We start from the raw sequence: 26378 nt of genomic DNA, 5'->3' as shown, positions 1-26378 counted from the left end.
ATGAAACTTGGCATATGGTTTCATCATCATATCGGGTTGGTCCTATATGAAGATTGTGCCTGAAAGACATCCAATATTGTGGCCATCTTGGAAATTTTGTTATCATTACACCTGGACTGAAAGTTGTATTGACTTGGGGATTTATCTAAAAGACTTTATATGGCATGTAGTTGGTCCCAAATGAAACTGATCTTACATCCAACAGCATCTTGAAAACCTTGTTATTGCTACTTCTTCTGAAGAATAGTTGTATTGACATGGACTAAAAGACTACACATGATTGGTCCAATATGGCCACTACAGTGACCATTTTGAAAATCTTGTTATTGTTACTCCTCTTGAGCAGATGGTCACATTGAATTATGGTTTTTACTTAAAAAGAATTCTTATGGTATTTAGTTGGTTCTAAATGAAAATGGTGTTGATCAGACCCTCAGTGTGATGGCGATGACAGTGATATTGAAAATTTTGTCATTGCTACTCCTCACATCATTTTCATTAAAACACTTATCACTATATGTAGTTAATTCTAAACAAAAATAATGCAGATATGACCTTCCAAAATGGCTGCCTCAATGACCAGTGTGAACAATCTCATCCTTACTACTTCTAAAGGAATGGTTGTACAGACATTTAAAAAAAAAAAAATAATCCAACCTCCAAATGTCTTCTATGATGACCATCTTAAAAATATTTAGAGTAAAACCTATCTTGAAAAACAGCTGCTATAAGAGACCACCTGTCTATAAGAGACCACCTGTCTTGTGAGACCTTTAATATTCTTAAAGCACAAATTTATTATTACTTATATTGTGTTATGACCTGTCCTGAGAGACCATCTGTCTTGAGAAACCATGACTTTTTGGCAGAAGGGGTGGTTCTTCAAGACAGTTTCTGCTGTAGTAATATGTAGCTAGTTCTGAATCAGAAATGGTGCTCATCTGATCTCCAACATGGCACCATACTCGTTGTGTAAAAAAAAAAAAATATATAATTTTCAGTACTCTTCTTGGATTAATGCTGGCCTTGACTAGAGATTTTTCACTCAAAAACTTCTGCAATATGCGATTGGTTCTGAATGAAAATTGTGCAGATGAGACCACCAACATAAACATACTTTTGTGAAGGAGTTTGAAAGCCAGATGTAATGGACTATTGCATCAAATTAAATGTCATTGCTTGCATTTCTGTACTTCTTTGAACTTATGAATGCAGTGACTTGTACATATAACAATGAAATTCGATTAGCCTTTATATTTGGTTGCATTACACAGATTTGAATAGCCTTTATATTTGGTTACATGACATAAATTTAAGTAGCATTTATATTTGGCTGAATTACAAATTTGACCACCTTTATGTTTGGTTGCATTACACTAAACAGGTTGAAGAATACCTTGAATGATGCCAGTTCTATAAATTTTCCCCAGTTATAGATTGCGTAGCATGTAGGTATATCTTGATAGTGTCCGAGACATGTTCATGCATACCTGCCAACCTTTCAGGTAGTGTTGTGATGTTTTTGAGACTTAAAAAGTGTCTTTTGTGGTCCCAAAGGGGGTCATTGTCCAAGACCCCCAAAAGGCATTGTTGTACAATTGAGAATAAGTTATCTGCTCATATAAAGCTTTGGCAGATGACTAAAAGTTCATATTTAAATGAAATCAAATAAAATATGTTTTCTTTGAATCAGCCATCAACAAAGATCTTGCAGAATTTCTCTCAGCATTGCTATGAGGGAGTATCTAACTTTTTTTTAACAACTAAATTTCTGAGTGGTCTTGCTATCTGAGAAAAATGTTTGCATACACAGGCCTGAAAAATTATCCACAATTGCAAACATCAGATTGTACTTTGCAACAAATAACAGATAATCATCTCGGCTCTTTTGACTTGGTCTGTCAGTGATAGTTTCAACATGTTAGTTACTTTTGGGATTTTGCTCTTCTGATGTGCATTGTCCTAGTGTTTCAATGTGATTGTCAATGAATGCTGTTTACTGTGAAACGATTAATATGAATTTGGTGCTTGCAGTCAGTGCAAAGTATAATATGCTACCCCCTTGCAACTGTGCTTCACAGAGTCAGAGTCCTTCAGTCAGGAAGTCTGAATTTTAGTTTTGCTGGACCTTGCTTTCTTTGCAGAAGGTTCATCCTCCCTTGAATCACAGATGTGTTCCAAAATTTTGCCTTAACAAAATTAATAATACTCCCTCATACTGTTCCTAAGTTTTATCATTCAAAACTACAGTCACGTTTTATATTCTTTGTATGGAGTAAAATCTGACTTCAAAGAAATGTTGTCGCTGATTGGAAGTAGCCAGTTATCTATAATAACAATAGCTTAAACATTCTCATTCAAGGAAAGTGAAGTGTAATAACTTTTTATTTTTCAACACATGTCTAGATTTACCACACTTCATTTTTTGGGTTGTTCCATCTCGTGTACTTTTCCTATGCAAATTAGCTTAATGTCCTTTCCTATAGCAAGCTGTGCAGTTTGATTGTTGAACATAACAGGACTATTTATTATCTTAATAGGTTATGGGAAGATATCGCTGTGTCAAGGAGGTCTCTCCTCTTTTATTAAATTTTTTTCATAATATATTTTGTGGAAATCATTTATTTATAAACATGACTGTGTTGAGGGGTTGGGAATGAAAAATCATGTTTTTCGTGTGATGCACTGTGATATGGCAGGTATGTTAGTGATATCCTATCCATGATATCAGGTTCAAGGACAAAGACAAATTACATGTAAGGTATGTAGTGAACCTGTTAAATCAGACACATAAGAAAATATTTATGTTACCAGATTTTGTATGTTGAAATTTCTAAAGAATATCTGAGTTGTTTCAATACTCAGCAGTTAAAAATAATACAAAGACATATTAAATGGACTTATTGTGGATTCCTGGAAGTCCTTTTCAGCCAGAAGAGCATTAGGCCCTTCAATGGACTCTTGTTCTTTTTCTTTTTTTTTACTGATAAAAAGGTTGTGCACATGGAGTTTAAGCATTTAAATATGATCATTTTGTTATAATTGTAATAAAATATTTTTAGAGATCATCCTTTAATGTCAGGTCAGAAGTGAGTAGCAACCTGAATAAGAAAAGATGACATCATTTAGTGAAATATGATTTCAAATAGAAATTCCATGGATACAAATTTCTTTAGCATAATCTTACTGTTTACAATAACAAAAATCTTGACTGCAGTCTGAAACCATAATTTGTAGCAAAAAGTTCTAGACTCCTGATTCAAGAGCCCCCCCCCCCCCCCAGATTTCACCTCTAAATATGTATTTAAAGTATAAATCCATGAATAGCAACATCACAAATATTATTTAACTTTATATGAATTTTAAATGCAATGTAGGCAAAGAAATATAAATATATAAATAATTATTATTAATATTATTTATTATTAGTGAAATATTACTAATTTCAAGAAAGTTTAACTGCAGTTGTATTCTTTTTACGTACAAGAAATATGATCTTAAGCAATATTTTACCCATTTTGGTCCATATTGGCGACCATGGAATGAAATTCCAAGCTTATCCTTGTAAGGACATGTATGACACCAAAAGTATATGACCCATAATCATCAGACATGAGATGTACACTGAATATATTTCATAATCAAAGCCAATGCAGGTATAGTAAGTTTGACAGGAGGTTTGTATATGAAGATCTACAGAATTGCATGCATTTGCAAAAAAAGTGATGTACATTCTTTTTCATTGCAAACTTATAAAAAATGTTGACACTTTAGAGGAAATTGTGCTATAAGATATTTGCGTCCTTACTGGCTACAGCTTTATATCTGTAAAGAACCACTTGATGGTGTGTGTCCAAAATTAATCAGAAAACCCCATTTGCCATGATAATATAGAGCCCACAGTAATACAGCATTGGAGTATAATAGTTGACCACTACATGTTCCCTCCCACCCCCAAATATAAAAACTAATTTTGCAGGTATCCCTCTGATGATGTAAATAAAATATGGTAACCATAGTAAATAATTAACAGTCAGAAGCAGAATATAATTCATTTAGCTTAGAAAGAGTTTAATGGTAGCAAAATTATCTCAAACAACTGGAATATTGCTTTCTTCAGTACAGAATTTTTTTATATAAAACTGTTGCACAAATGGCGGTTCTTAGAAAAGCGAAAAAAAAGCAGGGAGACCAAAAATCAGAAAGAAAAGAATAGATCATATCCTTTCTCATCTTATTCATTGCATTTGTTTGACAGTCATGGATAATCTTTATAAGACTGGCCATAGCTTTTAATGAGTGTTCATGTGTATCAGTGCACAGTCAACAGAAGATTGAAGTAGATGGGTTTCAAGAGATGCACTGTAAGGAAACAACTTGCAATTTCTCAGCAGAATCGTGCATCATGTATTTCATGGTTTAATGATAGATATAACTGGAAAGTTGAAAACCAGTTGTTAAAAGTAATTTTTAGCAATGAAACTACGCTCGTTTTGGGTAAAGTTTGAATGATTATGATTGAAGAAAACCCACTGAGGGTTGGCAACCAGAGTTAGGTTTGTATGGTACATGATTGCCACTAATCAATATTTTAGGGGTGCATTACCCACAACAGTGTTGGAACTCTGACCCAAGTGGAGGGGAAAAATTGACACTGACAATTGTATCAGTATATGTGATGAAAATTTGTGGTTACTTATTACAAAAGAGTTTCCAAATGGGGGATTGGTCCTTCTGGGAGGAAAATTGGTAGGTCCATATTTCTAGGAGGATGAAACAGTGGATAAATTAAAAGAAACTGAATCCCTACCCTGACTTTAAAATTAATGACAGTATATGTCAAACAATTAAGTCCAAGATTGGAACAAAGTTGCATGAAATAAAATCCATGTCTAATTGATTTTGTATAGCTGCTTCCCAATAAGGTCACTAGCAGATGATATTCTGCCCATTTTACCTGGACGATGGGCAACCTGGCAGTTTCTCCTATATGCAATCTCCAAAATTTACCATTTTTAACAAGGCACACTGAAGCAAAGTCAACTTAAAGCACACAGATGTAGATACTAACAGAAAGCTTGATTTTCATTTTGTTTATGTATGTAATCTTTGTAAAAGTATATTGAAATTCAATGAATTTATCTCAACTTCCAAACACCATATAAAGACAAAGGTAAATCTGTCCGCTGACCACAAATATGGCAGCTGATGATGTCATTCTGGAACTATCTATTGTTATAGACTCTTAGAACTCTCTCATTTAGTCTTGACTTGAGGTCTTCATGACTCTACACCTGAGTGATCTCATGCTATGACTAAAGTTATGAGATCAACAACTAAGTGATAACTGTATTTCTTTCATATTTTTGTCAGAATTTTTAGAAATAGAAAAAAATGTTTGTATTTTCTGACTATTCATTCTTGACCCAGTGCTGTATATCTGGACAATGATAACTAAGCTTCCTGGATTAGAAGTTTTTACTAGTAGTATGTTGACCATTTGTTTGTATTTTACCTTTAGAGGAGGAAACAGATGGAGGGGCCATCAAGGGGACCCACAAAAAGCTGGAAAAAAGGAATTCTGCAAAGGAGAAGAAGGAGTCTGTAAAGAGAACTGCATCAGCCAATGCTTTAGATGACATTGACAAAATGAAGGTAAGGGAATCCAGAGCAATAGACATGCATCACATGTATTGGAGTAATGCATATATTTGCATATAGATCAATTCTAGCTGCAAACAACATGAACCCTGATTACTCTTGTATAATGTGCCGGTAGATCAGGGTCTGTGTTTGTTCTACTGATTACTCTAGACAGACTGCACAGACCTAGATTTGCCAGTACATTAAGAGATGGTAGATCTGCGTCTGTGCAGTTTTCAGTTGGTCATGACTTATAAAAGAGTGCTGGTATGTGGTAGAGTGTCCAGCTTGTCTAGCCAGACCATTACAAGAAAGATTGCCAGAATGTGTCTTGTCTAGTTTAACTAGTCTATTATGGGAAAGAGTGACAAATTTAGACTTTTCTAGTTTATCTAACAACACCACTCCTTCGATAACTCGCACCCTGATAACTTGCAAACCAGCTTATAACATGGGGTCAGGCATGGATCCCATTTCTGTAACCAGAAAATACACAAAAAAATTATCCCTATTTCTTGAACTTGAAGAAAATTGCAATTAAAATTGGTAACTGAAGCATTGATATATTACTCATTTTACTGTCAAAAACGTTAGATAGGACCTAGAAATTTTAATCAACATTTTGAATTTATCACGTTTTAATAAGAAGTCATATAACTGGTTACATTTTCTTTTCAAATGACATTCTTAATACACCGTATTTAAAGCAATTCAAGGAAATTTCAATCACTGAAAATGTCACTTATGCCTAGTGTAGGCAGTACATTAATATTTAAATACCAACTAAATAAATTTTATTAAGTGAAATTTGTATTTTAATTCTATGTTTTAGTTCCTCTTAAATGTAATCATCATAAATGCAATGTGTTTTTAAACGTATAATGTGTCAATCTACCAACAGCTATGTCTGCAAGCATTTCTCTGAGAGCCTAATTGAGTTCTGACTGTGTTTTGATAACTCACTTGTGGAAGTATTTGTTGTATTGTTGCAATGAATTAAAAGATGACCTCCTTTGTATTATCGTATTAATTATGTCTTGTGAATAAAGGAGGTGGAATAAAAGAAAAGTTTAAAGGAATGCAAATCCTACAAACTTAAAATCTAGCAGCCCCAGTCATATGTCAGATGACAATCAAACACTATTATAAATGTTATTGTATATGTAACATAGTTAAACTACCTTAAATTAACCTAACCAACTCATTCATAACTGTGATCAAAGATATTGAGAGAGAGGTGTAGTCTGTTAATGGAAAGAGTGACAAATGTTGTCTTTTCTAGTTTATCTAACCGGTCTGTTAATGGAAAGAGTGACAAATGTTGTCTTTTCTAGTTTATCTAACTAGTCTGTTTGGGAAAAGAGTGACAAATGTTGTCTTTTCTAGTTTATCTAACTAGTCTGTTAATGGAAAGAGTGACAAATGTTGTCTTTTCTAGTTTATCTAACTAGTCTGTTTGGGAAAAGAGTGACAAATGTTGTCTTTTCTAGTTTATCTAACTAGTCTGTTTGGGAAAAGAGTGACAAATGTTGTCTTTTCTAGTTTATCTAACTAGTCTGTTAATGGAAAGAGTGACACATTTTGTCTTATCTAGTTTATCTAACTAGTCTGTTAATGGAAAGAGTGACAAATGTTGTCTTTTCTAGTTTATCTAACTAGTCTGTTAATGGAAAGAGGGACACATTTTGTCTTTTCTTGTTTATCTAACTAGTCTGTTAGGGGAAGGAGGGACACATTTTGTCTTTTCTAGTCTATCTAACTAGTCTGTTAGGGGAAAGAGGGACACATTTTGTCTTTTCTAGTCTATCTAACTAGTCTGTTAGGGGAAGGAGGGACAAATTTTGTTTTTACAGGGTGGAGAATAGCATCATTTAAATGCTATGTTTTGCTGTTGATCTGGCATTGATTTCACTGACCAAGTCAGGACCAATTTTTAGTATAGATTCTAGCAATGCAATTAGATCAATTGTTGTCTGACTTAATCCTGAAGCAATGAATGTTTTCAGTCTAGAATGGGCTTTTTGTCTTGTTACAGAAAATGGAGTCAGCCTCATTATTCATATGACTCCTCTATTTGAGTGCACACTTAAAAATGGCTTTTTGTCAGTCTTATATTTATAGAATTGTTACAAAATATACTATATATATTTTAACAGACATCTATATATAAATGTTTTGCTATATTAACATTTCTTGTTTTCCTTTAGTGTATTTACTGCAGATTATTAAACCAATCTACCTGATATTCAAAAGGATTTCCTTTTAGATCATGCGCACTTATGCAGCAAAATAAAAGAATTTTACTTCTTTCATTGAATTGGTATTTCATAAGTTGACAAGTAGCACATATATTTTAATAAATGTTGTGAATTGGAAAATGTGGGTATGCTCTATATGGTCAGTATATCCAAAGGTCTTAAATGGTGAACAACTGCACACTTGGATTTGTATCAACAAAAGTGATTCAGTTTTAAAATATTGTATCTGATGATTTATAAGGTTTTTTCTGACAGTTGATAAAGAGAATAGTTATCTTTTTTGTTATTTTACACTATTCTTATTAATAACCAGAATTAGAAAATAGTTCATGCTTTTCATGGGAATCCACAGTTGTATTTGCAATGGTTATTCATGAATGAACTATTATATATATTGTAAACAACATGGACCCTGATCTGCTGTTGCATAATGTGGCAGCAGATCAAGGTCTGTGTTGTTTGTGCAGTTTGTTAGGAGCAACAAGTAGAACAGAGTAAGATCTGCCAGAGTATTATGCAATGGAAGATCAGGGTCTGTGCAGTTTGCTGTTGGATTTGATTTATAAGTATATACATCATATATGCAACATTAGTTATTAGAGTTGGAGAAGGGAGCTGTGATTTACAAAATTTATTTTCAGCTTTTAAATAGCTTTAAAAATATTCTTGCTAAGATTTATAAATAAAATACACTATCACATGTATATCCATTATATTACTTAAAAATATGAATTATCTTGAGGTAAAAGAAAATAAATTATCCCAGCTTGAAAGAAAATTACAGGCCCTCCTCCTGCCCCCACCCCAAATGGTCAGTACGTTATGGTTTATGAGTTTGCTATGTATATAGTCATTGCTACATAAGTTGTCACTGTAACACTAGCCTGGACAAGATGTTTTTGAGAAAGGTCCTGCAAACATGAAACAAACACAGTGATTCAAGAAAAGAGAAAATATTTAGTGGACAAGAGAAATTATGTAAAATTCAAGTGGAGAACAGCTGCTTTCCAGAAAATCTTAGAATGTTTCTATGTCCTATGAAGTGCTACATTTGCTAGTAAGTGAATGAAAAATTATTGTTTTGATTTTTAAATCCACCATTTTTTGAAAAGAACAATTTTATGTGAATATATTTTACATCCCATTCAACCCCCTTGTTTGCATATGTGATACATGTTCAATACATGATTAAGGTTAATAAATATTATTTTTTTGTATTACTCAAACAAATACAATCATTTTGTAAAAATAAAAAAATGGGAATTATTTTTTTTCAACTAATATGAAAACATGCTTTTATGTGATTAAATTCTACACAAGATTACACAGGGATTTCCATATTTTCCTTACTGATGGAAACTACTGATGTGCCAGTACAGTGAAAAAGTACCATGGTATGTACCACCAGAAAAAATACATAAGTAACAAGCATATACCGATGATAATGGGCACCTCTAGTAGTAATAGTGGCTGTTACTCAAAGGTTGCAAAAGAATTGTTACTTCCACCAAGTAAATCTGGATTTTAGGAGTTGAAAATGACAATAGCTTCTGAGGCTGATTTTAAAATAAATGTTTTGAAAATTTGGAAACAGTTACTTTCAAGTTTGTTTCAACATTTTGATGTATGCCAAATTTAAATTTTAAAAAATAATGCTGTGTTGTATGACTTAAGTAATAACCTGTCTGATCTCATAAAACAACCTTTGTCATTATTGAACTTCATGAGAAAGTTTCATTTGTTGTTGATTGTTGGCATTCTATTGGTATTTATATTGCATATTAATATGAATTGAAGCTTCTGTACAAAGATATACATTTTTAGGTCTTGCATGATTTATATGCATTTGAACAATAAAAAAAATACATTGCACCCAACAGTGTTACGTGTTCAGTAACATGGTTGATTCATGTCATGATTACTTGCACAGGTATTAAAAATTGTAGTACAAACATCTAAAGCATGAGAATGAATTAGGTCATTATTACATGTATTGTTTTTTTGTCAAGAAATATATTTTGTTCTCACTGAACACAAGCTTTGTGTTCTGAATTTTTTAAAAATGTTATGCCAGTATTCATGAATGATTTAACAGAGTTTGATAGCTCTTTAAAGCCTTTCAGTTAGCACTATTTCACATATTACTTCAACTTTTTTTTTTCCTTCATGTTTTCAGGAATTTATTTTGTTCTTGAATTTTATAGCTACAACATTCTTTTTTCTCTCTCTCCATTTAAATATCAATAACTAAATCAGCTTGTGTCAGAAACTAGATTTGGAATTTAAAACTTTTATGGAAATTAGTTTAATAGTAGAGGGATTATTTTTGAAGGGATTATTTTTGAAATTGTAGAGTTTCAGTGCAGGTTTAATTCCATTAATTCATGACCATCTATTTTGGACCATAGAGGAGGGGTTCAATTTCCTTACGAAGGAACTCCTTTTCAAGTAGAAAAAGGAGATCGAGTGTATCTGACATCTGTAAGATGAAGGTAATATATCAGCTTTTTGTGTTAATATACTTTTGTGTTTGATATATGTTTTAGCAGTACCACTTTATTTATCCAAGCCCTTAATTGTCAATATCCATATCACTGATTTATATTAATTGGCAGCATGTTCCCCCTCCCCCTGCCACCAAGTGACCTTTCTCCTGTAAGTTTATATACATTATTCCTATTATGTAAATGTATATTTATTGAAACTATTCATTTCCAGCTGAAAGTTTTGGCATTTATTGTTCCCATGGCAAATAGAAGTGACCTTAGTTGTAAAGAACAGCAGTTTTTTTTTTTAAATTAACTTTCAAAATCTCCTGGAGTTTGGACAAGCCACTATTGAAACATGAAAAGTTGCCAGTCCATTCTGAACATAGACGCTTTTGGGCTTCAGATCAGCTGTCAGTTTCAAATGCTGCATTGTCAAGTTAATTGTAAATGGTCAGATCAGCTGTCAGTTTCAAATGCTGCATTGTCAAGTTAATTGTAAATGGTCATAAAGCTTATAGAATAACAACATGCATTAAGTGTCAAGAATTGGGCAAATTAACTAAATAAATTCATTACCAAATGTGATAAGCAATTTAGAAATTATTTCAGTAATGTAATAATAGAGTTATTATCATATTTCTTGTGATTTGCATACATTTTAAATGTGTATCTTTTTCAAAGTAAGAAAACTAATGTGTACAGTATGAATTATCATTAATTTTGTGGGAGAAATTGTGTTGGAAAAAATGATAGACCAGACAAAGAAGACATAAAATATCTACATGATTGTTAATATTAAATTCATGTTCACTGGATGCCTTTGCACCAAAGCATGCAGTTGTGCACAGTATGTTGCTTGATTGTTTGTTTTTTCTTATGTGTGTATTTGTACAGGTCAGTTCAAAAATAGATGCAGACATAGGTGTTCCATCATCACATTTTTATTCTTGCACCTTGTGATCGAGATAATGTATTCTCATATATGAGAGAGAGAGAGAGAAAGAGATTTCACCCTTCTTCATGCCATTTTGCTCCACATACATTACTGTCCCCATTTAACTGAAGCTTTTGTCAAAGAGAAGACAGTAATAATATAGTCAAGTCAAACCTGTCCTAATAATCACCTTTACATAGTGACTGCCTGGTCACAGTGGCCATTATAATCTTGTCTTGGAAATTTTGTATATAAATACCATGTGCATAATGGTCAGCATCCATGTGTTTCTTAACCAAACAAATGGTTTCATCCTGCCTAAAGCAGTCACTGGAGCTTATTTACAATAACTGCTCAGTCTTAGCAGACTAAACTTTTGTTTCATGAGGAAGGCATTGTTTAGATAAAGGAGTATCACGTGAATTGATATGCAGACATTTCTTATGTCGCTTGTACTCACTGTACTCCAGTTATATTGTCAGTGTGACTCAAAGGTGTCCCTGTGTCAGATTTGAGAGTGAGGCAGTTTTTGTCATTAGGGTAGAGGGTCAAAACAATTTGTGCACTGGATGGTGGGAAAATCAATTGTGTAATCACAGCAGAATCAGAAGTCACCTTTGTGCCATTGTGACAGGTATAGTTCAGTATCTTCATTTATTTGCCTGTGAATTTAAGCTCTCTGATGAAAACTCATTTTGGAAAATATATTTGAGTTACATCCCTTTTCATTAGGGTCATGTGTCATTCAGTATTTAATACTTGTCTGTAAAGGCAGGCAAAGTTTTGGTTCATGGGTCACAAAGAATAGCCCAGAGGTGATAAAAAAATGTATGAGCATGAGGCAGGACTATTTACTGTGTATACAGGTTCATACAAGTGACAAAACAATGAGGTCAGCTTCGGATCAAGAGATTTGCAAAATCTGGTCAGTAATTTCAGCTTTAAATTAGGAGAATTTGAATCTATTTGATTTTCTGAAAAAATGCTAACTATTGAATAAATTTCCTTTTTCCTTATTGAAATATGCACATCATGTCATCACATCAATCCTTTCACAGTAACTGTTGCCTTTCATTTTGTCCCTGTATGTAGAACAAGCATTCTTAGCATTCCTCATTGGACGATTGCCTAGGTTAAATTTTGTGGCAATCCTCATCATTGTTGATCTCCACACTTGGGAGATGAGTATTTGTACTGCATCCAGGTTTCCAATAGAGTCAGCCTGAATTTTCAGCAACATAGAAAATGTCCATTCTGTGTGTGCATTTGAATGTTGGAATGCTATTACAACTCCTCTGGGTCCACCAAGAAGTTTAAGTTGTTTACTACCTGTTCGCATATCCAGTTTTCTGACTGCCTACCAGAACTGCTCAAGATTGGAACTATCTGGGTCGAATTTGGGAAGTACTTCTTAAAACTGACTTACAGGAGTGGCAGGAGGCATGCTCATTTCTCTTGGAACTTTTTTCCAACCAATGAAATTCCTGTTGCCATCCATTACTGAATTAAATGTGATATTTTGGCTGTTTAAAGTTTGGTGTTTTAGCATTGGGAGATTGAGTGTTTACATATATTGACAGAAATGCTGAAGCCAAACTGCCATGTTTTATGCCATTTGAACCATAATCCATTAACATCTTTAATCCTCTCTGAATTACTTCTGATCACACACAGTATTACCCATTTCAACAAACTTATGGGGCCCAAGTTGCAGAGTGGACTAAAGTGCTTACCGTTACGGATCACCTGCCATTTCACTTCTGTCTGCAAGGGTTTGAGTCTCAGGCTCGGCCACTGTGGGGCTGTGAGAAAGCTTGCCAGTAGCTTTTTGTGGATCAGTGGTTCTTTCTGGGGTTTTCCTGGCTTCTTCCTCCACCATTTATGCTGGCCACCATGTATAGCCTATTTTGTGCTGAAAAATGGCGTTAAACCCTATAACGACAACAACAAATCAACAAACTTTAACCACTGCAGACCCTGTCAAAAGTATCCAAGTGATGTTAACTGTTTTATGCTGATTGAACTCATTAGTAATCCAACCATGATCTATTAATGTCTTTAATCCTTTCAAAATTAATGTTTGACACACAATGTATAATCCAGTAATTACTTTTAGGGTTTATTTCTGTCAAAGTAACAGCTAATGTCACAGGAAGAATTTGCCATAAAAATACTATATTGGAAGCCATGTGTGAAAGAAAAACACCACACTATTTGGCTTTGGAATATTTTTATTAATAATTATGAGGAGATGGGAGATTTCAGTGAGCTATGGGAGGGGCTTAAGATACCCCTTTCCTTAGGAAGATAACACTCCTAGCCAGGAGGTTCACATGTATGCATGATATGGGAATATATCAAAGTGGTAAGAAAGTTCTATTACTCTCTTTATTTTTTGCTAAGATTACTAAAAATTATGTTTGTTTAAACATGAGTATGGAAAGGGATTGAGAGTCAGTAATCAATTTTTTTAATGTGTTATGGCAGATATGTCTTCATTAATCTAATTAACAAGACCGTCCAGTCTTCTGGGCTCAATATTTTAAAATTGGTAATTACTTTTGAAAGTACATGTATCACTTTTTTAAACTAACAGGAACAAATTTCAAGGAGAAAAGATAAACTAAAGGAATATTTTATCCTTACTAAAAAATAGGTCTTTAAATAGAAGACTAAGAGACCTTGAAATTGTACTGAGTACAGTGTTTATAGGGCCCCGAGTGGCTGAGTGGTCTAAAGCGCTCTCCATTATGGATCACTGCCATCTCACCTCTGTCTGTGCCGGTTCAAGTCTTGGATTCAGCCAGTGTGGGTATGTGAGAAAACTTGCCAGTAGCTTCATGTGGGTCAGTGGTTCTTTCCAGGGTTTTCCCGGGTTCATCCTCCACCATTAATACTGGCCGCCATGTATAGCCTATCATGTGCTGAAAAATGGCATTAAACCCCACAACAACAACAATGTTTATAGTACATCTGCTCTGGCCTTCACACCTTTTTTATTTTCCTTCTTCTTTGGAGGGTCAGAGACTAGCAGGTAGCTAATTATAAAATTTGAGTTCTTTGATGGAGCACGACATTCTCTCTGCTCTCTTACCTGATCTAACCCAATATATGGTCATGAACTAGTATGTGGAGAGAGTCAGATTAATTTTACTTTCAATAAATACTACATTAGGAATTAAACTAATACAACTTTTCCTATGTAGTGATCTCCAATTTTCAGGACTGAGGCCTATTGGTACTGTTTATGATTGCCTTTGTTTAGTTTGAATGCTCACATGCATGAAAAAGGTAGCCGACATTGTTACTAAAGGGAGATAACTATTGGAAATGCACATCTGTCAAAACTAGACCTTGGTGAATATTTACATCCAATGGCAATATATCTACACAAACAAACAAAAAAGTGAACATGAGAACTGCAGCCAGTTTTCTTTTTTGTAAGACAAAAAAAAACATCATGTAAGTGTCCTGTATTTGTAAGCAAGGATAAAATGCAGCCATGTTTACTAGCACACTTCTGAAAATCACTGTGTATGGGGAAAATTAGTAAGAAATAATTATTTTGTGGACAAAATAACTGAAGTTATTGTCAGTGCATAGCAATAAAAACAGCTGACATGCTCCACAATTCATGATTGCACAGTTCTAAACAAAGCTGTCAGCATATCTGACATGCAAGTTCCACAATTTAGAGTCAAATTAGTTTATTCACTGGAAGATTTCCCCTTGATAACTTCATTTGGAACAAACTAGTAGTAAACTTGTTTTTCAGACTATTAAATTCCTGAACCAGCCTGTTTTAATTTCTCCATTAACATGGTTTATTTACTAAATATGAAGCATCATAAATGAAACTGATGAATATACATTTTTAAATTAACCACATGACAGTTTTCTTTAACTGTTTTTTGTGCTATAGTGTTGGTTTCTTTTTATATGAATATGTCTGATGTAATTTTTTATATTTCTTTTGTGTTGAGCTTTTGACCTGTCATTGCTTCACCTTGTGCCACTGGCAGTCTTGGCAATATGGCATGCAGTGTGTTTATGCCAGTCTTATCATATCTGTTGGTCATACCTATATGTTTTACTGTAATTATGTTCATTTTATTTTTCTATTTGTTTATCAATGTTCTATTGATATAAGTCTTGTATTATATAAAAGAAAATACAAATTATTATCATTATCATTGTTATGTATTTTTGATTTAATTTATATCTGATTTAATTGTTTGTAAGTTTTAAAATCTTTTTATTTTTTAATTTCATTATATGTCAAAATAATGTTGCTTTGTTTACTAGGAACTCTTTTTCCAGAAAATAGTTTGACCATGACTGTTCATTTTTGTAAACACAGTAGGCTGACATGGTTTCCGACCTTAATTCAAAATTAGTAACAGTCACTGAACAAGCTTTTTAATTTATTTTTATTGTGGGAATAAGGTTGTGATCGAGGCTGTATTGGATATGTGACCCTCTACATGTAAATAGATTTTAGTGAAGTATTAACTTTTTTTATTTTATTCTCACAGTAAAAGGATTGGTTCTTATCAAGGACATACAGGAGCTATGTGATTTTTTTAAATATGTAAACATGATCATGTGACCCTTATCTGCGCATCTGTTTTCTGCAATATTCAAGTTTTCAACCATTGTTTCAGAGAAATAATCTCAGTCAGGCTTCTAAACACTGAGACATAAAAGTGTTTATTTTGTTGTGTCATTTTGGGAATTACATTTTAATGTTTATTTGAATTATTTAGATTCTAAAAGATTAATTCTTTTCTCTGGAAATACTTTGAGTGCTCATGCAGAATTCTTGAACAAAGAAATTTCATTAATTCAAACACCTGATTATTTCTTGTGCTTCTACAAGGAACTGTAGACTTCAACACAGTACAGGATACAGCATACGTCATTGCCTTCCATCTTGGATTCTTCGTCGAGACTCAAAAACTTGAATTCATTAGAACATTTCATTATTAGGACTTCTAAAATTTTATTTGTGGATTATTCATGGATTATTTTTGGATTTGATTATTAAAACCTAAGTTCTTATTTTTTCATTATTACAGTATTTTTCCAGGGAAATAAATAATTTGTTAAACTTTTCAAAGCCTTTTGTTTTCGCTCTTTCTTGTGTTACTGTTTATTTGAGCCTAAACACGTAACATAAGATCATTTTTATTAGTCAAAGTCAGTGATATGGTGATATGCATGATTTAGGGAATCGTTGACATATGTTGGAGTGTTGAGACTGATTCAAGCATTGTTGAAAGAAATATTGCTTATCTTTCAAAATTTCATGGGTGAGATAATTTTAAATAGATGTTTAACATTTCAGCAATTGATTCTGTTGTCACATAATTTTTGCTAAGAAACAACCTCAGTATTAAAATTTACTCAGATCTACAGCTGCATGGTCAATTATAATGAGTGTTATGGCCATGGTTGGATACCATTTTCTGTTGAAACTTGTTGGGCCTTAATCACTTGACTTTGTTAATACTTTATGTTCATTCAAACAGATGAGACCGCTCTGGTGGCCTAGTTGTTAGAGCGTCCGCCTAGGATGCAGTAGGTTGTGGGTTCAGTCCTCGGCTGAGTCATACCAAAGACTTACAGATATGGGGGTGTTTTTTATATGGTGTGATTTTGAAATGGAACAATCTTGTCAAAAGTGGGGACAACTTTGCATTGGGATGAATTGACTTATATTCATGTTCCAGACTAAACTTAATTCAAATGTGACTATATATGTGTGGCTGACCAAGCTTGTTTGTTAATTATGTTTTTCCATTGTTGAAACACACTACAGACACAAAGCACAATACAAAAGAGGTATAAAAGCTTATCTCTTGGATTATCAAACCCAGCCCCCAGCACCATAATTAAAGGAATGCCCCAGGATCTTTACTGTAAGCTTTGGTCCATCACACCATGTGGTATGTTTTGCAATATGTCAGTACAGGATACCTTTTCAACAAAATATGTGAAACCTAGGCCCAAATTAATAAATAAAGATATAAAGATGCTAGCAACACAACTAAATTTTGTTATCATCCATCGAGACTAACTTTAGGATCCATTTATGTTATTCCTCACCATCCCACTTTACTGCATAGGTGTTACATATTTCTGAGGTAGTGAATGGGTTTGTTGTTGATTAATACTTAATTTTTAAAAATAGCAGAATATAACAAAAGACCATCATTGGGTAGAATTCTAGTGTATAGTTTTCAAAACAAACAAAAAATGATTTTTTCCAAAAAATAATTAATTTTTAGAGAAAACCGGTTATTTAGTATTATTACTTACACTAAAGCAACAGCAAATCAAGAACTGAAAATGACACATTTTTAGTACATTTAATAGGTATATCAATGTTTTCCTTTTTGTCTCAACTTGTTATATATTCTTTGAGGGATTTTATATTCAATTTCATAAATATTCATTTTTGAGAGGAAAAAGTGATTAAAATTTCAGGGTCTGCTGATGATATCGTAAAATGGCAGAATACTAATGCACTGATGAAAATATGACATGAGGGGCAGGATAACAGTCCAATAAAGCAGAATAGTAGTCCAATAAAGTAGGATAACAGTCCAGTAAAGCAGGACAGAAGTCCAGTGGGGCAGAATAGCAGTCCAATAAAGCAGGACAGAAGTCCAATAAAGCAGGATAACAGTCCATTAAAGCAGAATACCAGTCCAATAAAGCAGGATAACAGTCAATTAAAGCAGGATAACAGTCCAATAAAGCAGGACAACACCCCAATAAAGCAAGACAATAGTCCAATAAAGCAAGATAATTATCAGAGAAAGCAGTCTAAGGATTTTCAGTTCAGGTGTTCTGTCAAGAAAATCTCTATCCTGATGAGGGCTGTGAAAAACATTTTTGCATCCACAATGGATCAGCAATACTCAGTGGCTGAATGTGGCAGATTTCACTGTACATGTGTTTGCTTTTAAGTGGATTCAGATTGCAGTATCACTTTTTTTATCATGTTTACTCTGTCATTGAAACCATTCATCAGTGACTTATGCTACAAAATTATATAGAGACCTTTCTGTTTCGATGGAGACTTCAACATGTATGTAAACTAGACTTATCTAACTTTTTGGCACTCACTGTGAATAGTATTTGTTGTATTAGTACTGTAGCACGACCAGTACAGGTAGCATTTGTGGTTCACCAGTCTTGAGAAAGTACCACAAAAATGATGAAGCATGACTATGTATATTATATATCATACATGCATGACTATAGCTTTGATTTCTGTGGTAACTGTGCATGTATTTAAGTATATTATAAATATGTATGTCCCCTGGGAGACATAGCATCGGTCATTGCCCGTTTGTCCATCTATCAGTGCAACCATATTTTATTTGAACATATAGCCATCCAGATTTTTTACAGATTCATTGATACTTATTTCAAATTGGCGATTTGTTTTTGGTAATAATTATGTCCTTTCGACAGAGCAGTAATGGACTGTTGTTAATATATCATGTGTGAGCAATTAGTCTTTGATTAATAGTTTCTTTATTCTTAAGTGTTACATATATATATATATATATATATATATATATATATATATATATATATATATATATATATATATATATATATATATATACCCTCTCGTTTAAGAGATAAAGGCTACAACATATGCCTATCTTACTATATACAGGACTACTCCCCATAGCAGCTGGGAGCTGGGTACTATGGATATTTTAGTGACTAATTCTTATTATTTATAGAAATATTTTATGGAGAGATCTCGAGTGGTAAATTTATTTCTGAAAGAAATGCCTCCAAATCAGTCACATAATAATATTTAAAAAGTCCACGATCAGATCTCATTCTTGATTGTACGGTGTGGTGTGTTTTCATTGATTCAGAAAAATGCAAAAGTTTACTATCTACCTAGCCGATATTTTACTATAAAATAAATTAATACCTCTGTTATATCAGTTTTTTAAAGTATTTTTTATTCATCAGTCATGTCAGAAGAGGGTCCTACATTGTTCAAGTGACATTCTGCTTCGATAACTTAGTGCCGTCTGCACAGGTGTTTGCTTCTGGATGTTTATGCAATGGCTATTGCTATTTGCAGCAGTGTGAGGATTGCATCCATGTAAATAACAAACTATAATATGTTTAAGAAATAAGACATACTAGAAGATATATCTATGAGCAAACAAATTGCAGTCATATTTCTTTGTAATTAGGAAACCCCAGAATTTAAGATGGTTTCTGTAATTTCTCATTTCTTGTCAGTTTTTGTTGGGTTGTTAGTAGTATCTTTTATAGAATTACTGTATATGCACTTGTAGTGTCATGTTCTTTGTTATTAGTATTGATATGTTTTAGATACTTTCCTTCATTTTGCAACAAACTCCATTTGAATGTTAATCAGTTCATAGTGGAACCATATTCACTTCAAAGTCAGGTTCAACTCCAACTGCACAGACCACAACCTGCCAGCATATAATGTACTGGCAGATCTGGATCTATGCATTGTATTCAGAGTAATCAGTAAAATAAACAATATAGACCCTGATCTGCTGACACAGTTAGGATCTATGATCTCGGACTTGACTTATAAGTGGGTATATAACGTAGTAGTAGTACATGTAGTAGTTTTTCTGGAACATTGAATGTACTCACTTATAAGTTGAGTCAAACTGCAAACAACAAAAAAGATGATGATCTGCTGTAACCTAATGTGCTTGCAGATCAGGGTCTATTTTGTTTGTTATACTGATTACTCGGAACAAACTGCACAGACCTAGATCTACCATTGTATTATGCAATGACAGATCTGGGTCTGTGCAGTTTGCAGTTTGACTCCCTTATAAGCAAGTATATATGGTATATGTCTTCCTATTAATTGGAAGTCATTCACAGATACTTGATGCGGCTTATCTTTTATCAAGCCACTATGTTACAGCTGCAATACCAATATGTATTCTTTATATTTTCCAGGAGAGAGCCGCCAACAACAACATGTTTGTATACGTCAAGATTCCAGAGGTGTCATTACGAGTCAGTTACAAAGTAAGAAACAATGTCTTATACGAGTTTGTTAAACTATTACTTTTCTGACTCTGTTTTATTTTATTCTCTATTATTTCATTGTTAGTACTAGTGACTTATTCCTGTCAAGAAAATAGTCTGTTTTGGATATAGACTGCTTGGCTTCTAGCCATGAGTTCTCAGGAATTATAATTTTGCAGTTGACTTTGAGCTTATTTTCCTAGTCAGTAATTGTTACAACAGTGGGAAAAAATCACTCAAGTGCAAGTTATTTGAAAAAACTTTTTAAGTTTTCAATGAAGTAAAACTGTCTTCTTGCTTATAAGTCAAGTTCAACAGACTCAAATTTGCTGTCTCATATTTATAATACAGTCTCGGTCCATGCAATGCCTCACACCTTTGCCAGTGATAGTATTGATCAGTGGTATGATCACATGTTAGAGTTTGGCTTAGATATGGTAATATGTTAATTGGATACAGCAGAGCAAGATGTCTTGAAGTTTTTCCTTTCATCTTGCTCCTATTTTATGCCATGTTAACATAATGTTAAAATAAAATGAAGAATGTAATGATACAAATTTTGTAATAAATCAAGACAATGATACTGTTGTGAATGTTGCAGTAGATGATATAATTGATGTTATTAGTGTATTTATTTATTTATTTACTTATTTATTTATTAGTAATGTTTGTGCATGTCAGGGTAAATAACTGTTGTTTTGTATCAGGGAGAGAAAGAGAAGAACTTGGAAGATGTACATGAATTCAATCTTGTCCTTCCCACAATTGAGTATCACAACAGTATCTGGACCTGGTTTGACCTCCTAATGGCCATGAAAAATGACAGCAAGAGGGTCCTCATCTCTCAGGTAGGTTCAGTAACAAAACAGTTGTGACCAGGGTAACATGTACATGTATATAGTATCACTTCTTATTATATGCTCATTTTTTTCCCCGTTAACTTTACATTGTCAGAATCGTTCAATATTCCCCGATACTGAACACGCGCGACAATACACATATAGCATTCACATGAATAAAGGAACTACTTTCTGTTGTAAACAAACAGTGACACAGACACCAGCACTTTTGATTTGTAAACAAATCATATACACTCGCGTAAGAGGCTCTTTACGTTGTGGTTATTTAAATTTGTTTCTGAATGAACTAAAACATGTTTCTTGGACTGCAAAAAACCCAGCTGTTTTGGCACATTCCGCGTTGATACAATGTTACGAATTTAGGCTAGCTACATTATATAAAAGATGGACGATTAAGTCCTTACAAATAACATACAAGTGACAAGGCATATACTGTCTTCTTTATCTGGTGATAAGAATGGCAAAATAAAATATACTTACAGTTTTACATCCTGAATTTCCTCAAAATGTTTTTTCTTAATTCTGCAAATCCGAAGTACATGAGCCATGTCATAGGTTTTCAATCTGGATTACACATTTTGAAAGTGTGCTGTAATTTCGATGATAAGTGCAATTGCATCCCCCTTACTGCACTCAAAATGAAATAAACATTAAATTCCATAGCATCTTCTTGAAAATTGTGATTGAAAGACTTCATATTTTTCACACGTTATGATTCCAAACATTCAGTGACAGAAACAGAAACACATTTGCAGACGTAAACATGCTTCTCCCGTGCCACTTCAATCTGATGTATTTCAAGTATAATTTGCACAGATGAATCCAGTCCAAAATCACAAACTTTCATCGAATCGAAACAAAATACCAAAATATATTGATTCCAGATCAAATGGAAAAGTTGTTGCAATGCGCATTCATTCACAATATGACTGCAAATTTCTATTTTAAATAGACACGCCATTTTCTTTCGAAAGTTATGTCGACCGCGCGACTAAATTCAAATTTATCTGGGCGGAGCTATATGCGCATTAATAATTATGTCATTTTGTAATGTCAAATCTGCGCTTGTGTATTTAGTTTGGAATACGGCATTCATTCATTTACATTGTTTCTTGTAGTGTATTTTGTTTATATAATTAAACCTTAGGTAGAATAAAAAAATGAGCATATAATAAAAAGGTTACTGCATTTGTATGGGAAAATATGAACTCTTTTTGTCTGAATGATATACTGCACTTACAAGTTCGTGCAGTATTCCATCCGAAAACTCGTTCATATTTTCCCATACAAATGCAGTAACCTATAAATACAGTAGAGCAATATAGGTGTATCTGTACCTTGTTTGACCTACAATGGTCATTAAGGTTCTCATCTCTGTGGTAACCATGGAAATATTAGTTTACAAAGTGACACCGGTTTACGTTATAAAACTAACCATAGTTTAATATATTGTACCCACTTGCTTGCCATGAAAAATAAAAGCAAGAAAGTCTCAAATACTATAATGAATGTAAATCTTGGGACACCGTAAAAGTAGGGACACCCTTAATTATTTTTTTTAATGATTTTTCAATGCGTGATAAACATTTTGGCTATAGAGTATTGATCAGCCATGGCATGAACGAAACAACTTGCATGTAAGTTTACAGGAGAGACAGTGGAATAGAAAGTTTCCAGAAGCCTACAAAGATACAAATAAAGGAAAACATAGAAAAAAAATAAAAATTTCAAAACTTCAAGGTATAACTTAACTGAAAGAATCATGCTGCACATACAAGATGGCATACTGCAGAGAGCCCACAGATTTGGAAAAATATTTCAAAACAAGAAGAGTCTAAACAACAGTAGGCTTATTCCTAGAATAAACTTATAAAGAGGGCACCCAAGAAATAGATCTATCAGGGATTCCGTTGGAGAGAAAACCTTAAATGGTAAAAATAACGACAGCTCTTAAAAGGGTAGATAAAGACTTCACCAAACTAGATGACAGGCTAAACAGAAAGGGAACAACAGGCTTTATTTTAAGACCATTAGAAAACCAGCCAATAATCCCTTACAGAGAAATGGATATTGGAGGGGAAACAGCAGTTATAAGAGAACCAGCACCAATATTAAGGAAATTTTTAAAAAAAAGAAGGGAGAACTACACTTGTCAGACATAAAGTCAGGAATTGAGTATTTAATATGTGCGAAAATAAGGCATACTGAAATTTGACTTTCCAAACATTGGTGAAAGAGAGTCATTCACTGGTAAAAAAAAGAGTTTATTTTTCATGATTGAAATACAATAAAGAACACCAGATCAGTAGTCAGTTAATTTGTTTTATAGAAAATAGTATCACAAGATTTCCAATTATAGTCTCCACTATTCAAATTTTCCACAACAAAATTTGCAAGAGATTCAAGATTAAATGCGAGCAATTTACCTGACCAATTTTATTTTATAGCGTTAAAAGTCCAGAGGGGATTTGAAATCATTAACCATGATATTGGGATAAAAAATGTCTACATAGGTTGATGTAGATGCCTTAATGCGTCCTTAATCAATATGGATTATAGGAAAAAATATAAAAAATTTAATACCCCAAAAATTTAATGGCAACCATTTTTGATGTTGGCATACCAGTCAAAATTATTTTCTCATAAGCATAATAGATACAGCAAAATGTGATATATTCTGGTAGATTCGATTCTGTCAAGTCGACATTGTCATCTTCTCAGGTATATTTCGCAACATTTATTTTCCATCTGCTTTCCAGTAGTTCCTGTCAGTGACTTGGAATACTCTCTACCCTGGTGTATGTGGGTATTTGCATATGTGTATGTAGGTGGGCAACTTGCAGTGAACAAAATAAATTAATCTTACATTTGATCATTGAACAAAATAAATTTTAAAATTCATTTATTCTGATAAAATGTAACTAAAACAGTAAAAATGAACAGATAAGTCATTCTAAAAACCGAAACCATGTATATGTGACAGCACGTAAAAGACATTGTAAAATTACACTGCCATTTATAGTAAAGTACCTAATGAAGAAGAATACAATTCAGTCATATCCACATAATTACTTATGCTGCCCTCAGACATCATTATCAACATTAAACACTGGAAAATGAAGAAAATATGAATTTGAATATTTGGACAAGTAAAAGTATAGCTAAGACAAGTCACTTTTTCAAAGTCACTAGACATGGACAAGTGGCCTTGATATCAGTTGGTGAGAAAGAATGGTCAACCTGGCTTAGGCTCAACAAATAAGAACACATAGTAAAAAAAAATACTTTGGCCATTTATACAATATCTTATGAAGATTTTTAATCACTGTTCTTGTCATTGGAAAGAATGTGTCTCATTATGATATTGTTCAACCCAAGATGTTTTTGGACTTTTTTGAGGGAATACAGTCAAGAAAATGAATTTGACATGTTTTTAGGATTTTACATTTTACCTCAATCATTTATATTATATTCATGTACCTTTGACAGAATTTAAACATCTTTACATTCTATATTTTATCTTGTACTTCATGTTTCCATTTATTTAGAAGGGTTTATCTTCCTGAAGTATTTGTGAAATCCATCCATCCATGCATCCATGCATTCATGCATACATACAAAAATATATACATACATACATACATAGGCAAAAAAGTAGTGCCTGTAGCTTGAGTGAAAAAATATAGTTTATTGCAATTAATTATCAAATTTGTTTCTATTAGGAAAACTGCAAAACTTCCTTTTTTCACTGAACTGTGCAGCAATTTAAAGGAAAACACCCATGATGGCGGTATACCTTATTTTTCACTTGCTTATAAGTCAAGTCCAACTACAAACTTCACAGACCCAGATCAGCCATCGCATAATGTGCTGGCAGACCATAGACATTGCACTTTGTTTGGAGTAATCAGTAGAACAAACGACATAAACCCTGATCAGCAGACACATTATTCTACAGCAGATCAGGATCTTTGTTGTTTGCAGTTTTTTACTAGACTTATAAGCGAGTACAGATGGTATATATACATTATACTTTTCATATTTTCATCTGTAGAAATTGTTATTCCACACAAAACCATATGCAAATACTGTGATTATTGCAGTAATTGAAATGAATTCAAGGCAGATGTGTATAATATGGTGATACGCATATAATTAGAAAGTAATAAGTTCATACTGAATGATGACATAATAGGTAGTGCCCCCTGAAAGTGAAAAGGGCCTCATACATTTGGCCAGTGGCCATTAGGACCCTTCTCCTGGAAAGCTGAGAAAACACTAATTCTATATCTATTTTTATAAGGTATGTGAATTTTTAGAATTAACCTAGTTTGTGCATTCAAGTAGCCAAATGAAAATAACTTGTAGACCTTTCAACATCCCTTTTTGTACGAGTTAATACTGATCTTACTAATCAACCATTCCTTAATTCTGTGGAAGCATACAAGTTTTAGACTCAAAATTACTAATGCACAAGACATAATTTAGTTTCTCTTTTCTTTGCAATTGATGACACACTAAGATTTAATTTAGAAAATGTTGCATTCTGGGTATTCCAATAATTTCTCAGCCATGCATTAGAAGACCCAACAATTTGTAATAGTAATGTTAAGACTATACCAGGAGCACATTTTTATGTGGACAGATCTGGTGTGGTCCACCCACTCCAACCCCTTCCCACTGCTTTTCATGGTCTAGACTGAGAAAACCTTGGCAGTCACTCAAAGCTTATCCTCTTAAAGACCAGTCTTTCCTCCAGTACCATCAGATCAATGCTCTGCCAGTGAATATTGACTACTTCCTTCAAGGACCAGAAAACCTTGCCTTGTAAAGTTGACAGGATTACAATTAATATTGTTTGAGTTTAATTCTATGTTTACATTTTATCTTCTACACAGGCAATCAAACAGAAGCTGCACATGCGGTCACGAGCTGGAGAGGAAGGTATTGTCACAGACGTACAGCAAGAGGAAGATAAGGCCAAGATGCTTCTTGGAGCCAAACTTTTGGTAAAGCTATGGAGCTATTTCTAACTTCCTCATAATAGACACATATCATTGGGAATTTTCATTCTTTAATCTCTTCAAATATGTTACCTGATCATGATACATTGGGAATGCATCCACTA

The 26378-nt window shown here is 33.3% G+C and overlaps 1 protein-coding gene across 7 annotated transcripts in view; it reads left to right on the top strand.

Moving 5' to 3' along the window:
- LOC149776973 (protein hobbit-like) overlaps positions 1 to 26378 on the top strand; it is a 210728-nt gene that overhangs the window by 177285 nt on the left and 7065 nt on the right. For 5 of the 7 annotated variants that reach the window (XM_089941697.1, XM_089941696.1, XM_089941695.1 and 2 more), the window contains exons 53-57: positions 5522 to 5655; positions 10310 to 10393; positions 20319 to 20390; positions 21098 to 21238; positions 26149 to 26259. In XM_089941697.1, the coding sequence (XP_089797823.1) occupies positions 5522 to 5655; positions 10310 to 10393; positions 20319 to 20390; positions 21098 to 21238; positions 26149 to 26259 (542 nt within the window). The remainder of the gene's footprint in view (positions 1 to 5521; positions 5656 to 10309; positions 10394 to 20318; positions 20391 to 21097; positions 21239 to 26148; positions 26260 to 26378) is intronic. The other 2 variants (XM_089941698.1, XM_089941699.1) reach the window with 1 other exon arrangement.

The sequence above is a fragment of the Sinohyriopsis cumingii genome, chromosome 18 (assembly GCF_028554795.1).
Source record: "Sinohyriopsis cumingii isolate HCF-2022 chromosome 18, ASM2855479v2, whole genome shotgun sequence".
NCBI classification, from domain to species: domain Eukaryota; kingdom Metazoa; phylum Mollusca; class Bivalvia; order Unionida; family Unionidae; genus Sinohyriopsis; species Sinohyriopsis cumingii.
Note: the sequence above shows the minus strand (reverse complement) of the source record. Positions and strands in the feature narration are given on the sequence as shown.